At 55.8% G+C, this 22460-nt stretch overlaps 2 protein-coding genes across 2 annotated transcripts in view; one reads left to right on the forward strand and one right to left on the reverse strand.

The window, feature by feature from the left end:
• The window catches only part of EEF1A2 (eukaryotic translation elongation factor 1 alpha 2), a 13920-nt gene extending 1880 nt beyond the window's left edge, over window positions 1-12040 (reverse strand). The window contains exons 1-6 of the mRNA XM_035343778.1: window positions 11886-12040; window positions 9936-10149; window positions 6047-6226; window positions 4912-5208; window positions 1641-1791; window positions 92-348 (exon numbers count right to left, since the gene is read on the reverse strand). Of these exons, the coding sequence (XP_035199669.1) occupies window positions 92-348; window positions 1641-1791; window positions 4912-5208; window positions 6047-6226; window positions 9936-10079 (1029 nt within the window). The 5' untranslated portion in view covers window positions 10080-10149; window positions 11886-12040. The remainder of the gene's footprint in view (window positions 1-91; window positions 349-1640; window positions 1792-4911; window positions 5209-6046; window positions 6227-9935; window positions 10150-11885) is intronic.
• A 6909-nt stretch (window positions 12041-18949) lies between these two features.
• On the forward strand, window positions 18950-21532 carry PPDPF (pancreatic progenitor cell differentiation and proliferation factor). Its single transcript, XM_035343779.1, has 5 exons — window positions 18950-19107; window positions 19857-19946; window positions 20593-20667; window positions 20886-20982; window positions 21211-21532. The coding sequence occupies exons 2-5, from the start codon at window positions 19892-19894 to the stop codon at window positions 21320-21322; spliced, it is 339 nt and encodes a 112-aa protein (XP_035199670.1). The 5' UTR covers window positions 18950-19107; window positions 19857-19891; the 3' UTR covers window positions 21323-21532.
• The last annotated feature ends 928 nt before the right edge of the window (window positions 21533-22460 follow it).

The following is a 22460-nucleotide window of genomic DNA, read 5'->3' on the forward strand; positions in this document are numbered from 1 at the left end:
GTAGGGTAGAGTAGGGTAGGGTAGAGTAGGGTAGGGTAGAGTAGGGTAGGGTAGAGTAGGGTAGAACAGAACAGAACTCTAGGCAGCTGACCTGAGACGTGAACTGTGCCGCCTCCTGCGGCGGGTCCGACTTGCTGTCCCCGCAGACGTTCCCGCGGCGGATGTCCTTGACGGAGACATTCTTCACGTTGAAGCCGACGTTGTCCCCGGGCAGGGCCTCGCTCAGCGCCTCGTGGTGCATCTCCACCGACTTCACCTCGGTGGTGATGTTCACGGGAGCGAAGGTGACCACCATGCCGGGCCGCAGGATGCCAGTCTCCACTCGGCCCACAGGGACCGTGCCGATCCCTACGGGGGCAAGGAGAGGGCAGAGCAAAATGTAACCTGCTTGGCACATCCCTGAGCAGCACGGCCAGAGCCTGGCTGCCATAAAAGCAAAGTATCTCCAGTGGTTTTCACCAAAGACGTTTGTCTCTTGCCAAACCAAAAATCAGTTATTAGTTGCAAGATCAGCATCAGGGGCTTCAAAACTACCATGAACCAGCCCTTCCTACTCAATGTTTTGTAAAAAAGGGGTAGCACGTAGCTAGAAGGCTCTGAGCAATCCATGCATGCTGAAAACCCTTCCTTTGCAGCAGCTGTGGCCCGCGGGTGCGGAGGACCAGGCACATCATAGCATGTGTGCCACAGCTGGCCACATCATCCCAGCTGTGCCTGGGAATGAGGGTGGATAATTAAATGAACGGGACCTTTGGAACTTTGCATCATCAGAATTTGGAAAAAAACTCACCTTTGGAGTCAAGTGAAGAAGAGGAGACTGTTGGGACCCATCTGGTCTCCCACAACTCCACCTCCCCCAGTCCCACAGTGTCTCTGCTCCCTGAGGACCTGCCTAACCCCATGGCAGAACCCTACCTGCCTTTCCCCAGCTGAGCTAGGGGCGGACACAGAGCTGCCCACCACCCCTCACGTTTAAAATGCCCAAGACCACGGGGACAACGTTCAACCCGCCTGGTTCCTGCAGCACACCTGCCCTTGGAAAAAATGTGGAAAAGAGCTGGAAATGGCCATGTTTGCCTGGCCCAGCAGCCAGCAGCGGGACTGCCCAGTGGTGCCAGCAGGTCAGCGAGCCCGGGGGACATTTATAGCTCGGAGAAGTGTCTCCCTACATGGCTGGTGCCGCGGCGCAGCTGGGCAGGCGGAGGTGCCGGTGACGGACACCAGCATTTGGGAGGCACGCGCAGCGGCCTCGCCGGTGGCCCTCCTCGCTGGCCTCGTCCCTCAGCCGGGCCCCAAGGCTTTTTTGCTGCTGGGCCTCATTCCTGGCAGGTCTCCACCTCGCCTCGCCAGCCGTGACCTCTGGGACACCCAAATTTGCAGCCGTTTTGGCATCGGGTGTTCTCCAGGGTGAGCTCACAAAGCTGCTGCCCCTCTCTGCTGCCTGGGTACCTCTGGGCACGGCCACCTCCAACCCAAATCTAAAGTGGGGTCTTTTCCCCGCAGCCACCACCCTTCTCCTCTGTCTTATCTAAAGTTCAAGGAGCCCAGTCCCTCCAGTTTCCCAATACCTGGAAACATCGTTCCCAAATTCCTGTGGAAGGAAGGCTGGGGTTAAAGATGCTGGTGGGGCTGCTGCTCACCTCCGATCTTGTAGACGTCCTGCAGGGGCAGGCGCAGGGGCTTGTCTGTGGGGCGGGTCGGGGGCAGGATGGTGTCCAGGGCCTCCAAGAGGGACACCCCGCTCGCGTTGCCTTCCTTGCGCTCCACCTTCCAGCCTTTGAACCAAGGCATCTGGAAAGAGAGCACCAACAGCATGCACTGAGTGTGCCCGTCCTCAGCTTCCCAGGATGACCCCACTGAGGTGTCCCACCACGACTTGGTCCAGATGTTTTGTGGCTTTACTTGGGGCTGGGGTGCTTGTTCCAACCCCCCATCCCTGCAGGTTCATCTACACACCTTTCTCCACCTCCACCCACCTTCTCCCCTCTCTCCAAGAAACGAGCAGGACGTCCGTTAACAGAAGAAAAAAATGTGGAAATGGTTAAATCCAGCCAACCTGCAGCCCCCAGTCCTAACCCACGGGTGCTGCCTCCCCACACCGTCCTGCCCCCGGTGCAAAGCGCCCGGCCTTCAGGTTGGGAACTGAGTTTCTTCAAGGCTGCTGAGGGGCAGGATTGTTTTTTATAAATAGTTCTGCCCTACATTGGATCCTTGAAGTTAAAACTGGCTGAAAAAAAAAGAAGAAAAAAAAAAAAAAAGAAAAAGAGCAGAGATGTAATGAAATGTGCTCAGCAGAGGGCACAGTTTGATGCAGGGAACCGCGGTGCTTTCCTGGAGTGACGCTGCAGATCTGAAAGGTGCAGCCATGCCGGGGCTTGCAGCAAGCAAGGATCTGGTGCTGGGTCTGAAACCACCCTGAGACACCAGAGACCAGAGTCCTGCAAGGCCATTTCCCCCTCCTCTACCGAGAGGGGCTTACACAATATTTCTCCACGTGGATTTAAAACGCTTCCTGAGTTGTGGACGGGGCTTTTCCCTTAGGCACCATCACCAGTGGGAAGTGGCATGGGACTGGGGCTGCAGTGGGTCCCCCAAAGCACCCCCTGTTTTGGATCCATCCTGCCCTGACTCAGAGCCTCCCTGCCACCAGCTGCTGCCTGTCCCAAAATGTCCCTTCTCCTTTCCATGCCTTACCCCGAGAACATCTGACATCCTGGGAATATCTGACGTCCTGAGAGCTGGCTAAAGCAGCACTTGGTCGCACCGCAGGGGAAACACATCTGCAAAACCTCGGTGTGGCCCGAGGATGAGGAGCACCTACAAAACTGGGATCGTGCTGCTTCCTAGGGCCGCCAAGTAAAACCTTGCTCATGGACCCCCGTGGGGCCACCATGCTCCTGGCACAAAAGCGGGGTGCCCTCAGCTGCTGCATCCCCCTCTCGAGCCCCCAAAACCCACCCCGAGTGGCCCAGTTCTGTCAGCTGCAGCAGCGGAGAGCTGGCTGAATGCAAAAAACCACGCTTGCCAAAAAAGCTTGTAAATGTCAAACTTGGATGCGAGCGCAGCCCAGCTGTCTTTTGGCCTTGGAGAGCTGCGCATCGGGGCCACGGGATGCAGCCCCCCATGCGGGGCTGGCTCCGGCCCCAAATCCCTGCACCCTGGTGGGATGGGGCTGCTGCAGCCATGCAGCTCTAATCCTGTCTCCCTGCTGAGTCCCCTGGTGGGCAGCCATGTCACTCGCCTGCCTTGTGCTTCGGTGAAACCCAACCAGAAGCGTGCGAGCAAGAAAAATCTGAGATTTTTCAGGCAAGAAATGGGAAAAGAGAGATCCACACCCGCGCTTCCCTAGAAGCAGTGGGGAGGGGGGATCCGTCCCCAGCTCTGTCCCTGCGGAGGTGGGAAGGGGACCCCTGGGGACCACGGCGTGGGATGTCCCCGCATCCTTCCAGCACAGCTCCTGCTGAGCACCCAGCCCCTGCACCCTGCTCAGCCCTCCTTCCCTCCCGATGCCCCCAGCCTCCTCCTCTGCTGCTTATCCCAGCCCCTGCCCTCCTGGGCAGCATGTCACATTGAGATCACGCCTCGAGACCCGTCTGGAAAAACGGGGCCAGCGGGGCCCATCCTGCTCCATGCCCGCCCTCTGCAGCCTATTAATAGGAGAATTGCTCAGGATCATCTTCCCGGACCCAGCAGCTGCTGACATTTGGAGCCCGATTTGGAGGCACCCAGCAACTATGCAGCCACGTCTGGCATGACCGTGGCTGACCTTATCCAAACCCTGTTCCTCAGGGGACAGGAATCTCCCCAGCACCCCCAAAAATGCTCGTTCCAAGCCAGCCCCACGATTCCCGCGAGCTGCCTTTCCTGCGCAAGGCTGTGAGCTACATTTCAGGTCGCCGTGAGCTTGCTTTGCAGCTCTCCTCTAACTCAGGACCACAATGCCCAACCTCCCTCGCCCCCAGCCATGCTGCTTCCCTCCCCACGGAGCTCTGACCCCTCATCCACAAGTCCTAATGCCCCCTTAAAGCATCAAATTTCCCTTTGGTTCCCCAGGGGATTGCCGGGGGTTTCTGCCCTGAGCGACTTGCTCAAGGTCACCAGAAACCAGCGGGAGAGCAGGGACCTTCCTCGGGCTACAACTGTCCGGCACCTAATTTCTTTAGAAAAATAAAGCTGGGGTAGCTTTTTCTTCAAAAAAAAATGCCCGAGTAACAACTGCTATTGGCAGCGTGTCCGCCAAGGAGCCCCCATCCCAAAGCACCTCACTGTTGTGTCCCCACCATCCCCATCGCTGGTGCATGCGGGGGAGGCCAATTAAGATTCCACCATGCTCAAGGAAACCATGCTTTTCACGTGGGAAATTTGGTACTTCCCCAAGCAAAAGTCGTCTTAAGGAGTGGGGTCGCAGCACTGGAACATGGGGCAGAGCTGCCACGGTGGCATATAAAGGGGAAAAGGCACCCGATATTCAGGATGGAGGAGCCCAGCTGTGCAGCGGGAGCTGTTCCAAGCTGGCGATCGTGCTATTTGCCTGGGAAAACAATGCCCTGAAAACACACACGGCGTTCCTGCTGAGCCTGACAATCGCTGCGGACGGCTCTCACGTCACCACGGGGCTGACGATGTGCACCCCTCAGATGGCATCCCAGGAGCACGGCCGTGCAGATCACCTCCTGGAGATGCTCGTGGGGCATCTGGGCACGGCACAGCAACGAGCGTGGCCACGCACAGCGCGCCCGTTCATCCCAGCTCAGCACCACCACAGCTACGTGACAAACACATCTACGCTGGCACCGCGGGCCATTGCGCACCACGGGGGCACGAAAAGTGCCTGAGGTCTTCACAGCACCAAAGTCACCTCCAGCCTGGGTGAGGGTAGGGAGGGAAATCCGCCACGCTGTGCGCACTTACATTGGGGGAGGGCTCCAGCATGTTGTCCCCGTGCCAGCCCGAGATGGGCACGAAGGGAACCGTGGCCGGGTTGTAGCCGATCTTCTTGATGTAGGCGCTGACCTCCTTGACGATCTCGTCGTAGCGCTTCTCGCTGTAGGGGGGCTCCGTGGAATCCATCTTGTTGATGCCGACGATGAGCTGCTTCACCCCCAGGGTGTAAGCCAGCAGGGCGTGCTCGCGGGTCTGCCCGTTCTTGGAGATGCCGGCTTCAAACTCGCCGACGCCAGCAGCAACGATCAGCACGGCGCAGTCAGCCTGGGAGGAGAGAGCTCGTGATCTGTTCCTGTCCCCAGAGAGCTGCTCCGAGTACGCCCCAGATGGATGTGGGATAAAAGCACGGCTCGGGCAGGCTCCCTGCCAGCTGCTACCCAAAACCCCACTGATCTACCCCAAACCTGACCTGCGTTATTTTACGCTTGCCAACCACGTGTGGTTTTGCAAGATCAGGGTGGGTCCTTAAGGCTGCGTGAGTCCAACCAGAACCTCATCTTGAGCACCCAGGGATGTACAGCCTAAAATCCTACCGAAGTCTTTCCAGTAGTGTCCCTGGGTGAGCGGCACTGGGATGTAGGAATGCCCTGCAGTGCAGTGAGGGGATGCTGCCCTGCCCTGGGGGGTTGACCATAGAGTATGGCAGCATGATTTATGGAACAGAGATGTTTTGAGGGAAAGGAAAGAGAAAAGACTCACAGAGTCTCATTGGGCCAATAGAAGTTAAGGGAAAGCATGAAGTTTCTTGTACATCGGAGTTGTGTGAGGCTAAAATAACATGGGAGACACCCTCTCATAACAGCCTGTAGCTCAGAGAGGCCACATTCATCCCCAGCTCATCCAAGCAGGGTAAGTGGTGTGGACTAACCACCCCTCTGTGCCAAGGAGGCCCTTTCCCCTGGACATCCAGGCGGTGCAGGATCACAGCAAGGTCCCCAAGTGCCACCTGGCCTCTTGCATAGACCCTGCTCAACACCACTGGCTGACTGCTCGCCCAAATGCCCACCTCCAAAAGGGCTCCAGCAGCACCTACATGACCCCAGGCTCATTGGAGAGCCCCAGCCTCCCCCTCCTCCAGTAGCTCGTGGCCACCATTTCTCACCTGGGAGGTCCCGGTGATCATGTTCTTGATGAAGTCCCTGTGGCCGGGCGCGTCGATGATGGTGATGTAGTACTTGGTGGTCTCGAACTTCCACAGCGAGATGTCGATGGTGATGCCACGCTCACGCTCGGCCTTCAGCTTGTCCAGCACCCAGGCGTATTTGAAGGACCCCTTCCCCATCTGGCCAACACAAAGGCAAGGACGGTGAGAAATGCAAGCCCAGGGCATGGCAGGCACCAGGACCCATCCCAGCTCCCATAGCCACGGAAGCAGAGGGTCACATTGCAAATGTTGAGGGTAAAACCCTCTAAAATCAGTGGTTGCTGTGATCTGTTTACTAATAAATACAGGTGAAAGCAGTTATTGTTCTCAACACGTTCCTTAAGGGGATGGAGGAGTTGGAGGAGCTGTGACATGGGTTTGTGGTGGGACCAGCTGAGGAGGAGCCGGAGCCTCCTCGAGGTCTCCTCCATGAAATGTCCGGGCCCTGCACGGCTGCTGTGAAACCATTCTGGTACGGAATTACCCAGCAATGCTGGAAGGCTTCTTATTGTTGTATTTTAACCGATTATCCCAACCTGTGAGACATCTGCTTAGAGGGAAAGGGCACGACTAAGCGAGGGAGCCCCTAAGTGGCAGGGGTGCAGCAGGGGAACGGGTTAAAAGAAAATGAAATGCAAAGACTGTTGCTAGGAGCTGAGGAGAAATGTGACTGATTTTTGCCACAGAGTGTGTGAATTCGCACGGAAAGCTACTGCGAGCTGCAGTCAGACCAACTGTCATTGCCAAATGGCCAAAATCACAGCCAACATTGTAGCGCAGAAAATCATGCTGGGTGAGATTAGCCACAAAAAAAAAAAAAAAACACCACATCTCTGTCCTGCAATAAAGCACACGCCTTGCTAAAACCACAATGTCGCTTCTGAACCGGCTTCTCCTGGGGTTCAGTGTCCTTTGACATCGTGCCATCCCAGGCTCCGAGCTGGGATCCTGCTCCCAGGGGGACCACGAGCCCCCCTCGCCCCCCAGACACGTTGTGTTCTCGGGTAGCCCAGAGGGACCGAAGGGTTAATGGGCATCGGTCTTCAGGTCTGGGGCTGAGAGGGGAGTTTTCTAAGATGGCAAACAGAATTCAGCTAGAGAAATAGGTCATCAGCTGCTGATGTAATGTGCTGTAACCGCTGCGCAAGGACAGAGATGTGACAGCACGCTCCCCCTTCACCCAGAGCCGCGTTCTCCTCAGCAGGGATTTCTTCTGGAGCATCAACGCATAAAAATCCTAATGGGCCGTTATAAATCACCGCTCCGGAGGGAAACGCTTCCTGCCAGCAGGCAGCTAACGCTCCGGTGCTGCTCCTCGCCAGGAAGGCTAACACAGCATCCCACCCGGATGCATCTCACCCACAACAGGGTGCTGGGCAGCGCTCGGCCCTGGCTCCTGCCCCCGTCCCCCCCTTGTGCTCCCAGTGGCTGGGCAGCACGGGGAATTATCGGTGCCGGTCCCTTTACGTAACAGCCGAGCACTACGATGACTTTGCAGCTCGCTCGGGAGGATTACGGGCAAAATCCTAAAGCCAGGGCGAGCCTCCTCCTCCTCGGGGGGAACGGCGGGTGAGAGGGCGATGCCGCAGCCCCAGCCCGGAGCTCTCACGCCTGCAGGAGGTCGGGGAGGGGGTGGAACAATCCAGAACCACATCTCTGCTCCTGAGCATCACATATAGCAAGGGGGGGGCAGAGCGGGAGCTGGGAGGTTAACCCTTTGCTGCATGCACATCCACTCCCTCCCTTGCTGGGGGAGATGAAGGGCATCGTTAGAGCGTGATCGCTTCTTACCCAAGCTGAGGGGGGGGCTAAGGAAAAGGGACTCATTTTGTGCAATGCATTAATAATGGGGAGTGCTCAGGCAGGAGCTCCATGAGGAGACCCCACGGCCTTACAGCAATCACAGCCTTTTCCTTCACTGATGGATGGGGAAACTGAGGCACGGAGCATGCCCCAGGGTGCAGCAGGTTGTGGGGGCACCCCGCTGCCCTGCACCCCGGCTCCTACAGAACAGGATTCCCAGGCATCCGCACCCACAAAAAGCTGTCTATATTCTGCAACCGCACCGAGAGACGTAACGTGAAGACAAATGAGATCCTTTATTTAGCAAACAGCTTCCCTCCTTTCATGGGGTATATTCAGTTACCCAGGGCTGTTGTTGAAAAAACACAGTATTATCCAGCTTTGCACAATACCTTCACTGTTCAGCGCCAGAAGCTGCCTGATTTGCCTTGATCAAACCCCAGCAGAGGGACAGCTTTCTATTTGGAGACCACAAATAATGATGATGATTTTTTTTTTTTAAAGAACAACCCTGCTTTTGGAGATACTATTACCCCTGCCCTTGAAGTCAAAAGGAAAAAAAAAAATCTTTTATTTTAGGGGAAAAAAATATATATATATATATCAGACCCTGTTTTTTTGATAGCTTTTTGGGTGCACGCAGGCCTCCATTTCCTGCGAATGCCACCTAATGGAAGAAAACCCTTCCCCAGCCCTGCATCAGAAAATGGAGTCTGTAAGCTCAGTCAATAGGCTATTAATAGCAGCCTCCAGTCCCCGCATCTTCTGGCAAGTCAGGGGAAGTGTCTGTTCAGTTAAAACAGCCGCATTCGTGTCTACAACCACCTCATCACGTCACACCTGAGCTGGAGGTGAAGGGGTGGAAATATACCGAGGCACATCGGCAATCCTTTGAAAATGGGGGGAAAGAGGAAGCGTTTTATGCTAAGAGAAATCATTTCATGCTATGAGGCAGGAAAATGGGTGGTTTAGCTCGGCTGCTACTGGCAAATTCAAAGGGTTAAGAGACAGACAGACAGCAAAACATTTCATCAGGAATGGCAGGTCTGAAAAGATTTTTTGTTTTCCATTCCCCCCCCTTTTTTTTAATATAGGGTCTTGGCCAGAAAAAAAAAAAAAAAATGAAGGGATGTCTGCATTAAAGGCTCCTGGAGCGATGACGACAAGACGTCTTGTGAGAGACCAGATCTGCCCTATCGCTAGCACAGCCCGGCTTCCCCTGCCTCACCCACCTCTCTAGAATTTACCATCATTAATTTCCCGGAGTTTCCAATCCACAACGTTTTCCTCTGTCCCCAAGATTATTTTTTCCTCCTTAATCTCGGCATCTGCCACGCTATAGGTGTGGGGTGGTGCTTTTCAGTGTAACAGCCTGATAAATGCATGCATTATATTGCTACAAATGCCTCCTTTAGAGAGGTTAAACAAAAGAATTCAACTAAAATGCTTCTAATTCACATAAGCTTTTCTATATTGAAGGCTACCAATCGAGACACACAGCAGACACCATGCTAGAGAAGAATGGGAATGGTTTTTTTTAAACAAACTGGATCAAATGGGGGTCCAGCTGGTGCTGCGTGCTCCAGCAGGCACTGGAAGGAGATTTTCCTCTGGTTTTCCTCCTTGTGCCCAACATTTAGAGGGAATTTCATGCCCTGAAGCACTGGGGTTTGTGGCTCTCCCAGAACCCTCATTCCAGCAGCAATTGCGAGGAATTGCAATCCCTAATCCACCTTCCAAATCTCGCCAAGCCCCTTCAGGAGCAGCTTGCAGCGGGGAGCCCCCCCAGGTGGTGGGCTCAGCTCAGAGGGGAGGGGGGCGAGCACCCAAATGGCCCATTTTACCGAGGCCGGAGGAGTTTGGGATACAGAGGGGAAAAATATGATGGGAACAGAGGGAGAAAGAGAAGGTACGAGAAGGGCAGCCCCAGGAGAAGGGGAGCATCACCCCTGGGGTATTTACGGGGCATCGGCGTGGAGCTGGGGGGGGGGTCTCGGCACCCCTACGGGTGGGGAGGGGGCGCACGGGGGGACGGGCTCCTCACCTCGGCAGCCTCCTTCTCAAATTTCTCAATGGTCCTTTTGTCAATGCCCCCGCATTTGTAGATGAGGTGCCCGGTGGTGGTGGATTTCCCAGAGTCCACATGCCCAATGACGACGATGTTGATGTGCGTCTTCTCCTTCCCCATGCTGGCGGGCTACGCGTGGCGGGCGGGCGGCGGGGGGGGCTGTGGGGGCGCAGCTGCGTTTTTGGGGAGGCTGCAGGGGGAAAAGGCAGGCATCAGCAGAGCCCCCCTGCCCTCCACAGTATCCCCAGCCCACCGGGGGCAGGCTCTCCTCCCCTCGCCCTGCTGGACCACGCGCCCCAGCCCGGCTGGGGGCTGCCTGGCTTCGTCTGGCGGCTCTGCCCATGCTGGGACGGATCCAAGCCGCCCCCAGAGGAGGCTGGCCAGGGCTATTTCTGGCCACCACATCCAGCCTCCGACCCTCAGCAAGATGCCACGGTTTCAGCACCTGCCCTCCACCGCCCTCCCGGAGACCCCCGGTTCCCAGGGCTGCGTCACCGGTGCCTCGAAGGTGCCCTTCCCAGGGGGAAAATCCTTCCCGCGTGGCTCTCTCCCCCTTCCGCTGCTGCCTTCTAGGTCTTTCCAAGCCCCAGGGCATCTCCTAGGTTTCGTGGGCGTCCTGGGAGGAGCCGTGGGCGCCCATCCCTGCCGGGTGCCTTCGCCTCCCCCACCCCAAAAAGCCACGCGCGGTTCGGGTGACAACACCGTGCCCGCAGAGCGGGGCAGACAAAAATAGCCCCATCCGTGGCATAGCAGGGCAAGGGAAGCATGATCTGGACCCAGGTGGGGGATTTGGTTAAATTCTGCTGCCCTGAATCTGGATAAAACGGAGGCAGGAGGCTGGAAACGAAAAATCGATAGAGCCGGGGAGCTGTTCTGGCATCTCCCGGGGTTACCATGGCGCCGCAGCGCTGCACAAGCCCCGCACAATTAGGAGCTTTCCTTTGACGTCTAATAAAATCCAATTTTAGGAAGCTGCCCGTTGGAAGCAAAGCAGGTCAGCGGGAGTTTGCTGCTCGCCCAGAAATTCAGCCGTGCGGGCGGCCACGGCCCCCCCCCCCCCCAGCCCTTCCTCCCCTGCCCTGGAGCAGCCCCAGCGCTGGATGCGGCCATTGCGCAGCTCCCCGCAGGTGCCCAGCGCCCGCTGAGCACCCTGCGGCACCCAGGGCTCGGGTGCCCTGTGGGAACGGGGCTTTATTTTTATTTTCTAATACAGAGAGATTTTAAATAGATTTTTAATAGGATTGTTTAATTCTTTAGAGAAATATTATTCTTTACAGATTCTTTATTTTTATAGCATTATCTTTATAGATTCTCTATTCTTTATGTCATTTTTATTCTTTATGTAATTCTTATCCTTTCAAGATTTTTTTATTTTTTCTAGATTTTTAATATAGATTTTAAAATATTTTTTCTAGATTCTTAATAAAGACTTTTTTCTAGAGTTTTAATATAGATTCTTTATTTTTTTCTAGATCTTTAATATAGATTTTCATATTTTCCAGATTTTTAATATAGCCTTTTCTAGATTTTTATGCAGATTTTTTTATTTTTTCTAGTTTTTTAATATAGATTTTTCTAGATTTTTAATATAGATTTAATATAGATTTTTAATCTTTTATAATTTTTATATAGGTATTTTTTATATTTTTATATAGATTTTTTATTTTTTTCTAGATCCTTCCCCCCCCCCCCCCCCAGTAGCAGGGGGGGCTGCGGGTTACCTCCCACCTGCGGGCTCAGGCACCTGCGGGTCGCAGCGGCGGCCCAGCCCCATCCCTTCCCTCCCTCGGGGGGTGCCCCCCAGGGGTACCCGCAGCACCCCGCGCTGCACCCCCGCTGGCACGGACCCCCCCCCCCCCTCGCAGCCCGGTTCCCCCCGTTCTTAGCAGCCCGATGGCGGTACCGGGGGGGGCCCGGAGCTCTTACCGGAGCGGCGGTCGGGGCGGCAGAGGCTGCCAGCTTGGGCTCCGGCGGCTTTATCTCCCCGGGAGGGGCCCACCTATTGACGGCGGCAGCGCAATGCAGCGACCCCCCCGCACTACGGCAATGCGGTACCGGGCGGGGGAGGAGGAGGAGGAGGAGGAGGAGGCGCGCCGGGGGGAGGAGGAGGAGGAGGAAGAGAAGGAGGAGGAGGAGGGAGCGGGGCGAGGCGGAGAGGGGGGAGAGAAGCGGGGTCTGGGAGGGAAGGATGGGAGGTAGAGGAGGGATGGGGAAATGGAGAGGTGGAGGAGAGGGAGACGGGGATGGGAAGATGGAGGGGTGGGAGGAAGAGAAGGATGGGGGAAATGGAGGAGAGATGGAGGAGAGGGAGATGGAGGGATGGGAAGATGGAAGGGTTGAAGATGGGTAGGAGGGAGACGGGGGGATGGCAGGTAGAGGGATGGGATGGGAGGAAGCTGGAGGGATGAGAGATGGAGGGATGGGAGAGATGGAGGGATGGGAGAGATGGAGGGATGGGAGGTGGAGGGCTGGAGCAGGTGGAGGGGTGAGTGAGATGGAGGGAAGGGGGGAAGATGGAGGGATTGGGGAAGGGCTTTTGGGATGAGAGGGTAAATGAGGGAGCTCCTGATCTGGGGGAGTGGGGCAGATAGAGACCGAGTGGGGCTTGGACCCCCTGTGGCAGCCTGGGGGTGATTTGACGGGCCTGTGATTTCACAGCCCTTGCTGTGTCCGCTCAGGGCCAGCTGTGCCAGAGGGCTGACCCCAAGTGTGGGGTGGGCAGGGGTCCCTGCATGGGCACATGCGGGGCAGATGGTTCCTGGGCACAGCCCTGCAGGCACTGACCCACATTTCTGTCTCGGTGCAGACGCATTAGCCCAGGAGCAGAGAGGCAAGGAACAGAGCAAAATATGCCCCTGCACTCACAATGTGTATTGCTCTTGCTCGAGAATCTGTGGTTTATGAACATCGCTTCACTTAACAGGGGACAGGGTTCCAGTCCTAGGACAAGGAAACCATAAATAATCCCTTTCAGTGTTATCAGGACATTTTCTTTGTGTTAAAAAATATCACATAATGGTCAGAATATTTATACCTGTGTCAGCTGTGCAATTAGAAGGTAATGCAAAATTTTCTGTGTCCCAAAGCCAAATATAGGTCTAAAAGAATGCTAATTTTGAATTAAGCTGTGTAATAGTCTAGACCAGTTGTGTGGCCTTGACCATCATTCAGTGAATTTAACAGCGAAGTCAGGTACTGTTAGTTCATAATCTCAGGGTTAAACACTTACACATCGTGTAGATTAAAATGGCACTAACCTCTCATTAATGTTTAAAGGGAGATTTTCCTTTTCCTGAATGTTACGAGTTCACTGGTATTTTCTTAGAAATGTGATAGGGAAGATGTCTTTTACGCAGCGTTCCACTGAGTGCCAGAAAAAGTGAAAAAGAAGCTTTAAAAATGAAGGCTTTAAACAATATTTAAAGAAATGAATCCAGACCTTTTTGGGACAGGAGCAGTGGTGTTGCCTCAGGTCTGGATGTGCCGGGGATGGACACGGGTGGTAATGCACTGCGGGGATGAGCGTACAAGTCCCTTGTTCTTCCCTCCCACTTTCCAGCGCTTTGCCAAGAAATAATCTCCTCATTTTACGCAAGGGCAGCCTTGCTGGCGACCAAGCTGCACAGAAATGGGGCTGCCCGTAGCGGCAGCGCAGCAGAGCCTGACAGCCCATCACACTATAAATAGTAGGGGACGGGGAGAGGAGAGAGCTGCCAGACCTGGGTAATCGGGACGAGGTTCAGCCACCTTACAGCCAGCCGCCGAGGGACTTAAAGCCACAGCTCGGGCCCGATCCTGATGGAGAGCAGGGCTACACCCAGCTCCTGCCATCCCTGTAGGTACCACCGTCATTACACCTGAGTGGAAGTGCATCCCTGCTATGTTGGGCCAAAAAAAAAAACAAAATAGTGCTCATCTGTCCTTCTGTGTTCAGCTGTTTGAAATAAAAGAGACCTGAGCAGGCAAAACCTGCGGTGGCTGGAAGTTTAGCGCCTCTAGATAATTGAGACCCCCGAAAGGACGTTCTCTCTGGGTACTGCTATGGGGGCTGGCAGGTGCTGTACCCCTTTCGTCATCACCTTGACCCCATCCAGCCCCACAAACCCCAGGTCAGGATCTGATGCCTTAATCTGTGCTAAAATTCCCATTTGCCCAGACATAAAAATTGAGATTTTTTTTTTTTTTCCCTTGGGAGGCAGGGGCTGGGGCAGTGCCACCAGCAGCCACCAGGGCTGCCCACCCAGGCAAAGCTCACCCCCCAGAGCCCAGGGGGATGTAGGGGCAGCAGAGGGGGCCCTGCTTTCATCCTGCTTACCCTGCAGAGCACTAGGGACATCTGGAGAGAACTGCAGGGCCTCGTGTGATGGCCACTGGAAAAGGTGCTCAGAGCGCGCAGGGGCAGTGGTTGTCCTCCAAAGGGCAGCTTTATGGACGGGGTGAACGCCATGAGGTTTCCTTCCTCCTGTGGTCGGGGTCTCCGCTCCTTCCACAGCAGTTTTTGGGGCTTTACACCCAGGTGTTTCAGCGTTTACAGGTTACCACATGCTGGATGTGGCCAGGCTCGGAGCACCGAGGCACTGGCCAGTCCTCTCACCTACACCACACACATCCCCTGGCAGTCCCGAGAGCCCCCACAACAGCACACAAAGAATAAAATTCCCATTTATCAGCCCCCCCGCTGCAATGGGATGGGGTTCTGCACGGCATTTCCCAATGGTTTCTGGAGCATGTTTACACGGGGCTGGCTTTGGGGTCACCCCTTCTGGCCCCCCCATGACAGCACAGGTCACACCCTGCGGCACACACTGCGGCCAGATCCATATCTTTGTGTAGAAGCACCCCAGGGGCACCAAAGAGGCAAAAATTGCATAAAAACATTCATACAAGCGGGTTTCTCAGCTCACGCTCATGCTGCAGACCCAGAGAGGGGCAAAAAAACGACAGAATATGAGGCAAAAAGACAAGGGAAGGATGATGGGGAGGAATATTTTGAGGTCCTGCAGTCAGCACATGCTGCTGATAGCTTTAAATTGCAGCCAGCAGTTTAAAAATAAGCTTTGGACGTGATAACAAGATGCCCAAGCCCTCTCACCACCCGGCCAGCTGGGGACGGTGTCTGGTGACACCCCTGCAGGGACAGCAGCAGGGCTGGGCACAAACCCCTTCTGCACCAAGCAGCTGAGTTATGGGGTCAAGACAGGGAAATCCCCCCCTGTAGCACCCCCGTCTTTGTGTGCATTCATGCCCAAAATTCAGCTCTGCCACGGAGAGCCTCAGGGGCCCTGGGTACCCAGGTTTGGAGCTATTTAAATAACGAAAGCACGGGGTTGTGGGGTGAACCCCTCCCTCTGGGGGCAACCCATCGGCCTGGATAACTTCCCATCCTTTATGAAGAATAATTTATGGGAATAATCATCATGGGAATAACTTCCCATCCAGAGGAACGTTGCTAAGGCTGAGCGTCAAGCCAGGAAGGAAGCAGAGCGACGTGCCCAGGGCATGATAATTCAGCCAGGCTGAGAGACAGATGGTGGTCCTGGAGGGAAAACCACCCAAAAATCAGCCCAGAAAGGGGCTGTCCCCTGCCAGCCCCGCCAGCCCCATGTCCCACCTCGCCAAGCTCAGCAGCACCCGTGGGTTACAGGCCCACATCCCCCCAGGGAAATGCAGCAGCTCCTCACCTAAACTTGGGTACCTCCCGAAGATTTTCACTCCGTCAGTGCTCTTCACCTTCCCCACTGTCATTTTAGCATCGCTGCTCTGCTTCTGCCTCCTCTCTGAGGCGCTGCTGACAGAAAAGAGAATAAAACAGCCCGATCTGCTCCGCTGGCAGCCCGGGAAGCCGACAGGCTGCACGCATCCACCCTCTGAAATCTTTTTTAACTTGGGAGGAGGAGAAGAGCAGCACCTAAAAGGCGTCTCTTCGGGGATGCCCTGACATTTGTGATGCCCAGGTGCAGCACCTGATCCCACAAATCTCCCCAGGTGCCGAGGAGGCTGGACCCTGGTGCAGCACCTTGCTTCGTGCTGATTTAGGTCCAGCCCCCGTGCAATGAGGAGCCTCTGCCCTGTGGGTTTTTTTACAGCTTTTACAGCAAGAGTCTGGGGCCACACCGAGCCACAGCAGATTGATGTCTTTGTTTTGGCAGCCAGGCACATCTCCGAGTTAGGAAAAGCCTGCGTTAATCCTGGGGACAGCTTTTCTTATTAAACCACAGTCGCCGAGCGAAAACAGCCCGGGCTGCCCGTCCCTGCCGAGCACCTGGGGTGAAGGGCTGCTAACGGGGGTGCCCCGCTAACTGCAGAGGCTTTGGGTGCATCCAGAGGGAGAATTAAGGATCAGAAAACTTAATGAGCTAATTCATTGCTGAGCCACCCCCCTCGAAGCCCGGTGAATTATATTTAGCAATGATTTTTTTCCCATATGTTTTGTTTTCACTGAACGGCAGAGAAATTTTCCCTCAGTCCCACAAGGGAGGAGCTGCTCTGAGAGTTTTCTGGATGCGGGTCCTGCTCAGCACCGCTGCTGGTTCCTGCAAGAGGATTTTCCCATTTGCCCAGGTTTTGCTGACCATACACCAGCCTGGAGCAATTTCTTTCTCGCCTCTCCCCCCTCGCCCGCTTCCAACACTGGTGGGCGCAGGGAGGCGAGGGACATCGGGGGACATCGCGGGTGGTTTTTATCCCTAGGTGGCAGCAGCTGCCCAAATCCTGCACTGGGAGCGAGGCAGCCAGGAAAAACGCAGGGCAGGATGAGAGAGGTGGGCACAGCCCGAGCACGGGTCGTGCTGCCCCCCTTGGCTGGAGCCGGAGCAGAAATGGGGCAAAAATCCTCGGTGGGCAGGATCAGGCCCTGGAGCCCTACAGACGGTTCTGGTCACTGCCTGCTGACGGGTGGGATGGTGGGGACAGTGGGCAATCTCATCATCACCAAGTGAATTGCCAAATCCCCCAGGATGTCCCAGTCCCCAGGTCCAGTGGCGGCGTTAAGCCTCGCTGTCCCCTTGTTGGGGTGCCCCAAGGTCCCCATCTGCGAGCGTGGATGGATCCCAGCAGCTCCTTCGGCTCCGAAAGCTTTTGGATGCCTCCAAAAACCTTTGCTGCCTTCCAGATGTTTCTGCTGAGCGCACAGGGTGATGTGAAAGGCTGCTCCCCAATGGCACACGCAACCTGCAGACAACAAAACCCAGTTACCGGTCATAACATGGAGCTAGAGCCCCAAGAACCAGATAAATAAAATAAAATGAAATAAAATGAAATGAAATAAAATAAAATATGGGTGGGAGCAAACAAAACATGCTCCAAAGCAAACTGCAAGGAGAGTCACAGTCGGAGGCTTTGGTTTTTGGCTTCAATTTTAGTGGAAAATCAAAGAAAAAAAAATATATCTGTCCAAACCTTGTCATCTGCTTGCTTTTAAAATGATCGATTCTCGATCAGTACTAATGAAATTTATCCTCCTCTCGGTGCACCCAGCACGGGCTTGGTTCTGGGAAACCCGACTGGATCCTCGTCTCCTGCTCCATCACTCCCAGCCCCGACTGCTCCAGGTGCCTGTCGTGACCCCACTGCTGTTTTATGAGCCAATCCTCCAAAAATCAGCCCCAAATACGGATGGAAGTGGTGTCGGTGCACAAAGGGAATAGGAAGTGTTTGTGCATCTCTGCTCTGTCTTTAATTAAAGCAATTAGCCATCCTGGTCCCACCAGGGAGAATATAGTCCATTACAGAATATATTCTGTGTATTTTTATATTATATTTTTATATTATGTATATTTTTAGACAGATTTTTATTGCTCTATACGTTGTCAGAGGGGCATAGAATGCAGAGATGCATCTGTCAGGAAGGATTTGAGGAGGAACCGGAGAAATGCCAGACTTCACTAACATAGAAGTGACTTCTTGGCTCTGAAGCACCCAAATCTTTCCCTTCCTAGGCTGGATAAATCTCCTGAGCCCGTTCCCCAGGGCTTTCTGTGCTTTGCAGCCAGTGGGGCCGGAGTGAAAGCACCCAGCAGGGCCAGCCCGGGGGTCCCAGGGACCCTGAAGCCAAACCTCTGCCAGAGCATGGGGCAGAAAAACAAATCCTAATGCTGGGCACGAAACCGCCACGGGGTGTGAGGGCTGCCTGCTCGTATTTGTATATTCAAAGTCCATCGCGGCCTTTGGCAAAATCATTGCCTGGAAAGCACCAAGTCAGCACAATGGAGCCTGGTGCTGGCTGCTTGTCCCCGTGCTTAACAAATAACTCCGGATTTATCACCAAAATGACAGGCTGGTTGGGGAGGAACCCCACTGTGGGCAGAGTTTGTGGACGAGCCGCTCGGGGCTGGGCAACGGGCTCCGTCTCCAACCCCCCCCCCCCCCCCCCAAAAAAAAAAAAAGAAGATGATCAAATGATTAAAAGATGTCCCCGAGCTGCCCCCGCAGACGTTGTGCAGGATTTCTGCAACCTTTTGGTGCTGCTTTGGCTTTGCCGTGTTCCCAGCCACGTTCCCATCCCGCAGATTTGCCGTAACATTTTGTTTTCCCCGTGTATTTTATGCATTTAGTCATTTTCAGTGCGTTTTTCGATTTTTTTTCTGCGTTTTTTGATCTTTTCCTGCATTTTTTGAAATTTTTCCTGCATTTTTTGAAAATTTTCCTGCATTTTTTGAAATTTTTCTGCATTTTTTGATTTTTTTCCGGCATTTTTGGACTCCCCAAAGGTCTCACGGCCTGCGATTTTTTTAAACCTTCATTTTTTTTAAACCTCCTTCCCCCCAAAACCCAGCGATCGGAGCAATACCGTTTGGAGACCACCGGGTCCCAACGGGGTCGCTCCCCGGAGCCCCCAGCCCTTCCCGGCCAGGGGGTGGGGCCAGCTCAAGGGGGCGTGGCGTTCCACCATCCAGCTCCGCCCCTTCGTGGCCAGTAGGCGTGCCCTCTCTCTTTCCCTGAAGTCTCATTGGCGGCGTGGCGCGGGGGGGCGTGGCCCGAGGGGATATAAGGGCGGGGCAGGGGGCGTGGCCGGCATCGCCGCGGCTGAGGCCGTGCGGCGCGGACGCGGTCGCTGCGCTCCTCGGGCGGCGCCGCCGCCGCCGAGCGGCCCCGCAGGGTCTTAGCGCCGCCCGCCGGGCTCCGCGGGGTCCTAGCGCCTCCCGCCCAGGTGCGCCGCGGCCTCGGGGGTGCTTGGCGCTTCAGGCGGTCGGGGCGGGGGCGGTGGGCGTTGGGTGGTGCTAATGGGGGGAGATGGGGGGGGTTCGGGGGTCTGCAGGTGCGTGGGGGGCACCCGGCCTCAAGGGTGGCTCATTGGAGTGTGGGGGGGGGGGGGGTTGGTGGGGAAATGGGGCAGCCCGTGGGGATTTGGGGAATTTGGGGGGGGTGCTCGGGAGGGTCTGGTTTGGGGCCGGGGCTGAGCACCCCAACCGCGGCAGCTGTGAGACCCCTCGGGGTGACACGCTGGGACAGCCCTGCCAGCCCCGTGCCTCAGTTTCCCCCCAGGGACCACCCCTGCGTGCTGGGGGGGGGGGGAGGCGGCAGCCCGTGTCCCCTGCAAAGCACGCCTGGGCTTTCAGCTCTGAGGTTTGTAACTGCCAAATGTTGACACCGGGAAAGAAACTGCGAGCAGAGAGGCAGAACATCCAGCAGGGGCCGGGGGCACGCAGGGGCTGTGCCCACAGATGTTTGTGGGGATTTTGGCTTCGCACGCAGCTGCAGGTTCGGGCACACGTGGGGCTGTGCACAGTAGCCCCCATAACCCGTGTAGGGTCACCGTGCTGTCAGATCCCCGGAGCAGTCACCAGATTGCCCAGTTTAACCCCCTGCAGCTTTTTGGGTGCTGTCCCAGGTCTGTCCCAGGCAGGGTGAGGGCTGCAGCAGGTCCCCCTGCGGTGACGGCCGCCCCTTTTCCTGCAGGTTTCAGGTCCGTGCAGCACCCAGAACCAAGCACCATGGCATCGATCCCATCCAGCGGCTCGCTCATGGCCACGCACAACTACAACAGAAGTAAGAGCATGGGGGGGGTGCCAGGGTCTTGATAGGAGACCCCCGAGAGCTCCTTGGCAAGAAAGGGGATGCTCAGTAGCTCATTCTAGCTGGAGACCCCTTTCCTTGCTATTAATGTAGGGAAGGGGCTGGCTTCAAATTCCTCATGCACCATTGCTGTGAAAATGAGCTGCAAAACCAGCCTGGGCAATGGCAGCTCCTGGTGCCTCTCCTGGGGGGGGCAACTTTCAGGTTTGAGGGAGTGCCTAAACCAGAGGGGGTCAAAATATTTCCCTGGAGCTGAAACTAGTAACAGGCTTATAGCAGCCGGGCTAAAACTGCATGGATTATGTGCAGAAATCTGCATCCTCTCGGCCCTCAGACATCCGTGAAGGCTTCCAAGCGTTGCATACAATGCAAAGCCATTCAGAAACGTCCTTGGGGGGTGGAAGTGGTTTCCTACATGGGATTTACATGCTTTTCTGCTACCTGATGTTGGCCAGCATGTAATCTCTGCAGTATTTCCTTCCTACTGGTTTTTACTGGCTTGGCACTAAAACTGGGTGAGCACTGAAGCGAGACAGAGCCTGCAGCGAGCCCGAGCCGTGGCACTGGGTCTCGTGGTGCCAAGGGTTGGCGCTGATGGCTGGCTCTGGGTTTTCTGCAGGGCGCCTGAGCTCCACATCCAGCAGCAGCTCCTGCAGCAGCTCGGACTACGGGGAGGTCATCCCGCACCACCCAGGTACGTGCATGGTCGCGGCTGGTTCCATGGGCCGTGGTGAGCTGCATCCCCTAAAGGTCTCAGCAAGGAACATCCCACCCTTGGAAAGCTGTTTGGGATGTTTGGGGGAAGCACGGAGCTGTGCAAATCTCCTGGGAGGCAAAACCCAGCCTTTCTGGGGTGAGAGCGGGTCGGTGGTGAGGCTGCACGGGGTGTGCTGACCTGTGTTGTCCCCCCAGGGCTGCCCAAATCTGACCCCGGCCAGTGGTGGGCCAGCTTCTTCTTTGGGAAGACGAATCCCCCGGCCATGACAACCGTGTCGGAGTCCCCGGAGAGGTGAGCACGTTCCTCCAGCGTGGCACTGGGATGAGATGACCGGAGACAGAGCCACCCGGGGCAGCTGGGGTCATCCCTGCCACGTCCTGACCCTTTGGGTGACATCCCTTGGGTCTTTGTACCCAGCACACCCACTCCTCGACTGTGGAAATAAACACAGGGTGACATCAAAACACGCTGCCATCAGCCTGTCCCTTTTTTAATATTTTTTTTTGCTTTGTCCTGCAGCTTAGGAGCTCTGCAGGTGCCGGCGGGGCAGCCGGCCTGTGCGCTGGTGCCAGCAGCGGGAGCAGGACGGAGGCGGCACACCAGCGAGCCCAGCCTCGGGCCCTCGTCCTGAGCAGGCACAGCCCCTCGAGGAAGCAGGCTGCTCAGAGATGAAAGCACTACGGGGGGATAAAATAAAGCAGCAGCCCCCAGCAGTTTCTACACCAGCTTTTTTTACTACTTCTTAACGCAACTACACCTTTCTGCGCAGACTCAGTAACGCGTTTCTGTACTTTGTACTCGTTCAATGGTAACTAATAAACTTCGAGCAGCCTTTTAAAAACCCTGCGGGTTGTTTTTCACCAGGGATGGGAGTCCTGCCAGGCTGGGGCTGGCGATGGGGTGGAGGAGGCAGCGCAGCCTCCAACCACGGCGTTTCCAGCAGGGTAACGCAGGGAGGGACTTTTGCAGGGGGTGAATGGCTCCAAGCCAGCCGTGGCCATACCAGCGTGACTCACTGTGTGTGCTCTGCGTGTGAGCAGGATCCAGCTCCGTGCAGCCTCTCCCCAGCCTTTATTTCCTCTCCGCTGCCCTGTGCTGGTGCCTGCTGTGCGTGGGGTGGGAGCAAGCGGCTGGGGCTGAGCCTGGTCCCTGCCCTGCTCCCAGCACGGGGTCTGTGCAAGGCCATGGTGACTTCGTGCCCCAGCATCCCGGGGGGCAAAGGGCAAAGCTGTGTGCTTTATCCGCTGCCAGCAGAGCGGTTTTCCAGCCCGGGGAACAGCGGGGAGAGGCGGCTGCCCTGCTCTGTGTCAGTGCTGTGGGGCACCACAGCTGTCGGGACAGGGCAGGGATGTTTGGCTGCCCACCATGGGAGGCACAACAGCCTTTAAACATCATAAAGCACAGGAAAATAGAAGGGGGGGGGGCCCTTTTTTTTTTCTTTTTTTATGACCTGCAGATTAAAGCGTGGACAGGTGCTGGTCAAGTCAATATTGCTGTGTTTGCCTGTTTGTCTCGTGACGCTGAGGTCCAGACCGAGTGGCCGCCCCAAGGGACGCTGTGGCACAGCAAAGGCACCAATCCTGCCATCCCTGGGCTGCAGCTGGCCCCTCTGCCTGGCGTCACCCAGCTCCAGGCGATGCCACCGGCATTTTCCACAGAGTGGACAAAAATCGCTGGTTTTGGCCCACATTTGCTGCCTTTTACCGACGAGCACTTTAGGGCAGGGCTTCTCGCTTCGCTTGGCAGCAGCCCCAGCACAGCGAGGCCAC

This window comes from Oxyura jamaicensis, chromosome 20 (genome assembly GCF_011077185.1).
Source record: "Oxyura jamaicensis isolate SHBP4307 breed ruddy duck chromosome 20, BPBGC_Ojam_1.0, whole genome shotgun sequence".
NCBI lineage: Eukaryota > Metazoa > Chordata > Aves > Anseriformes > Anatidae > Oxyura > Oxyura jamaicensis.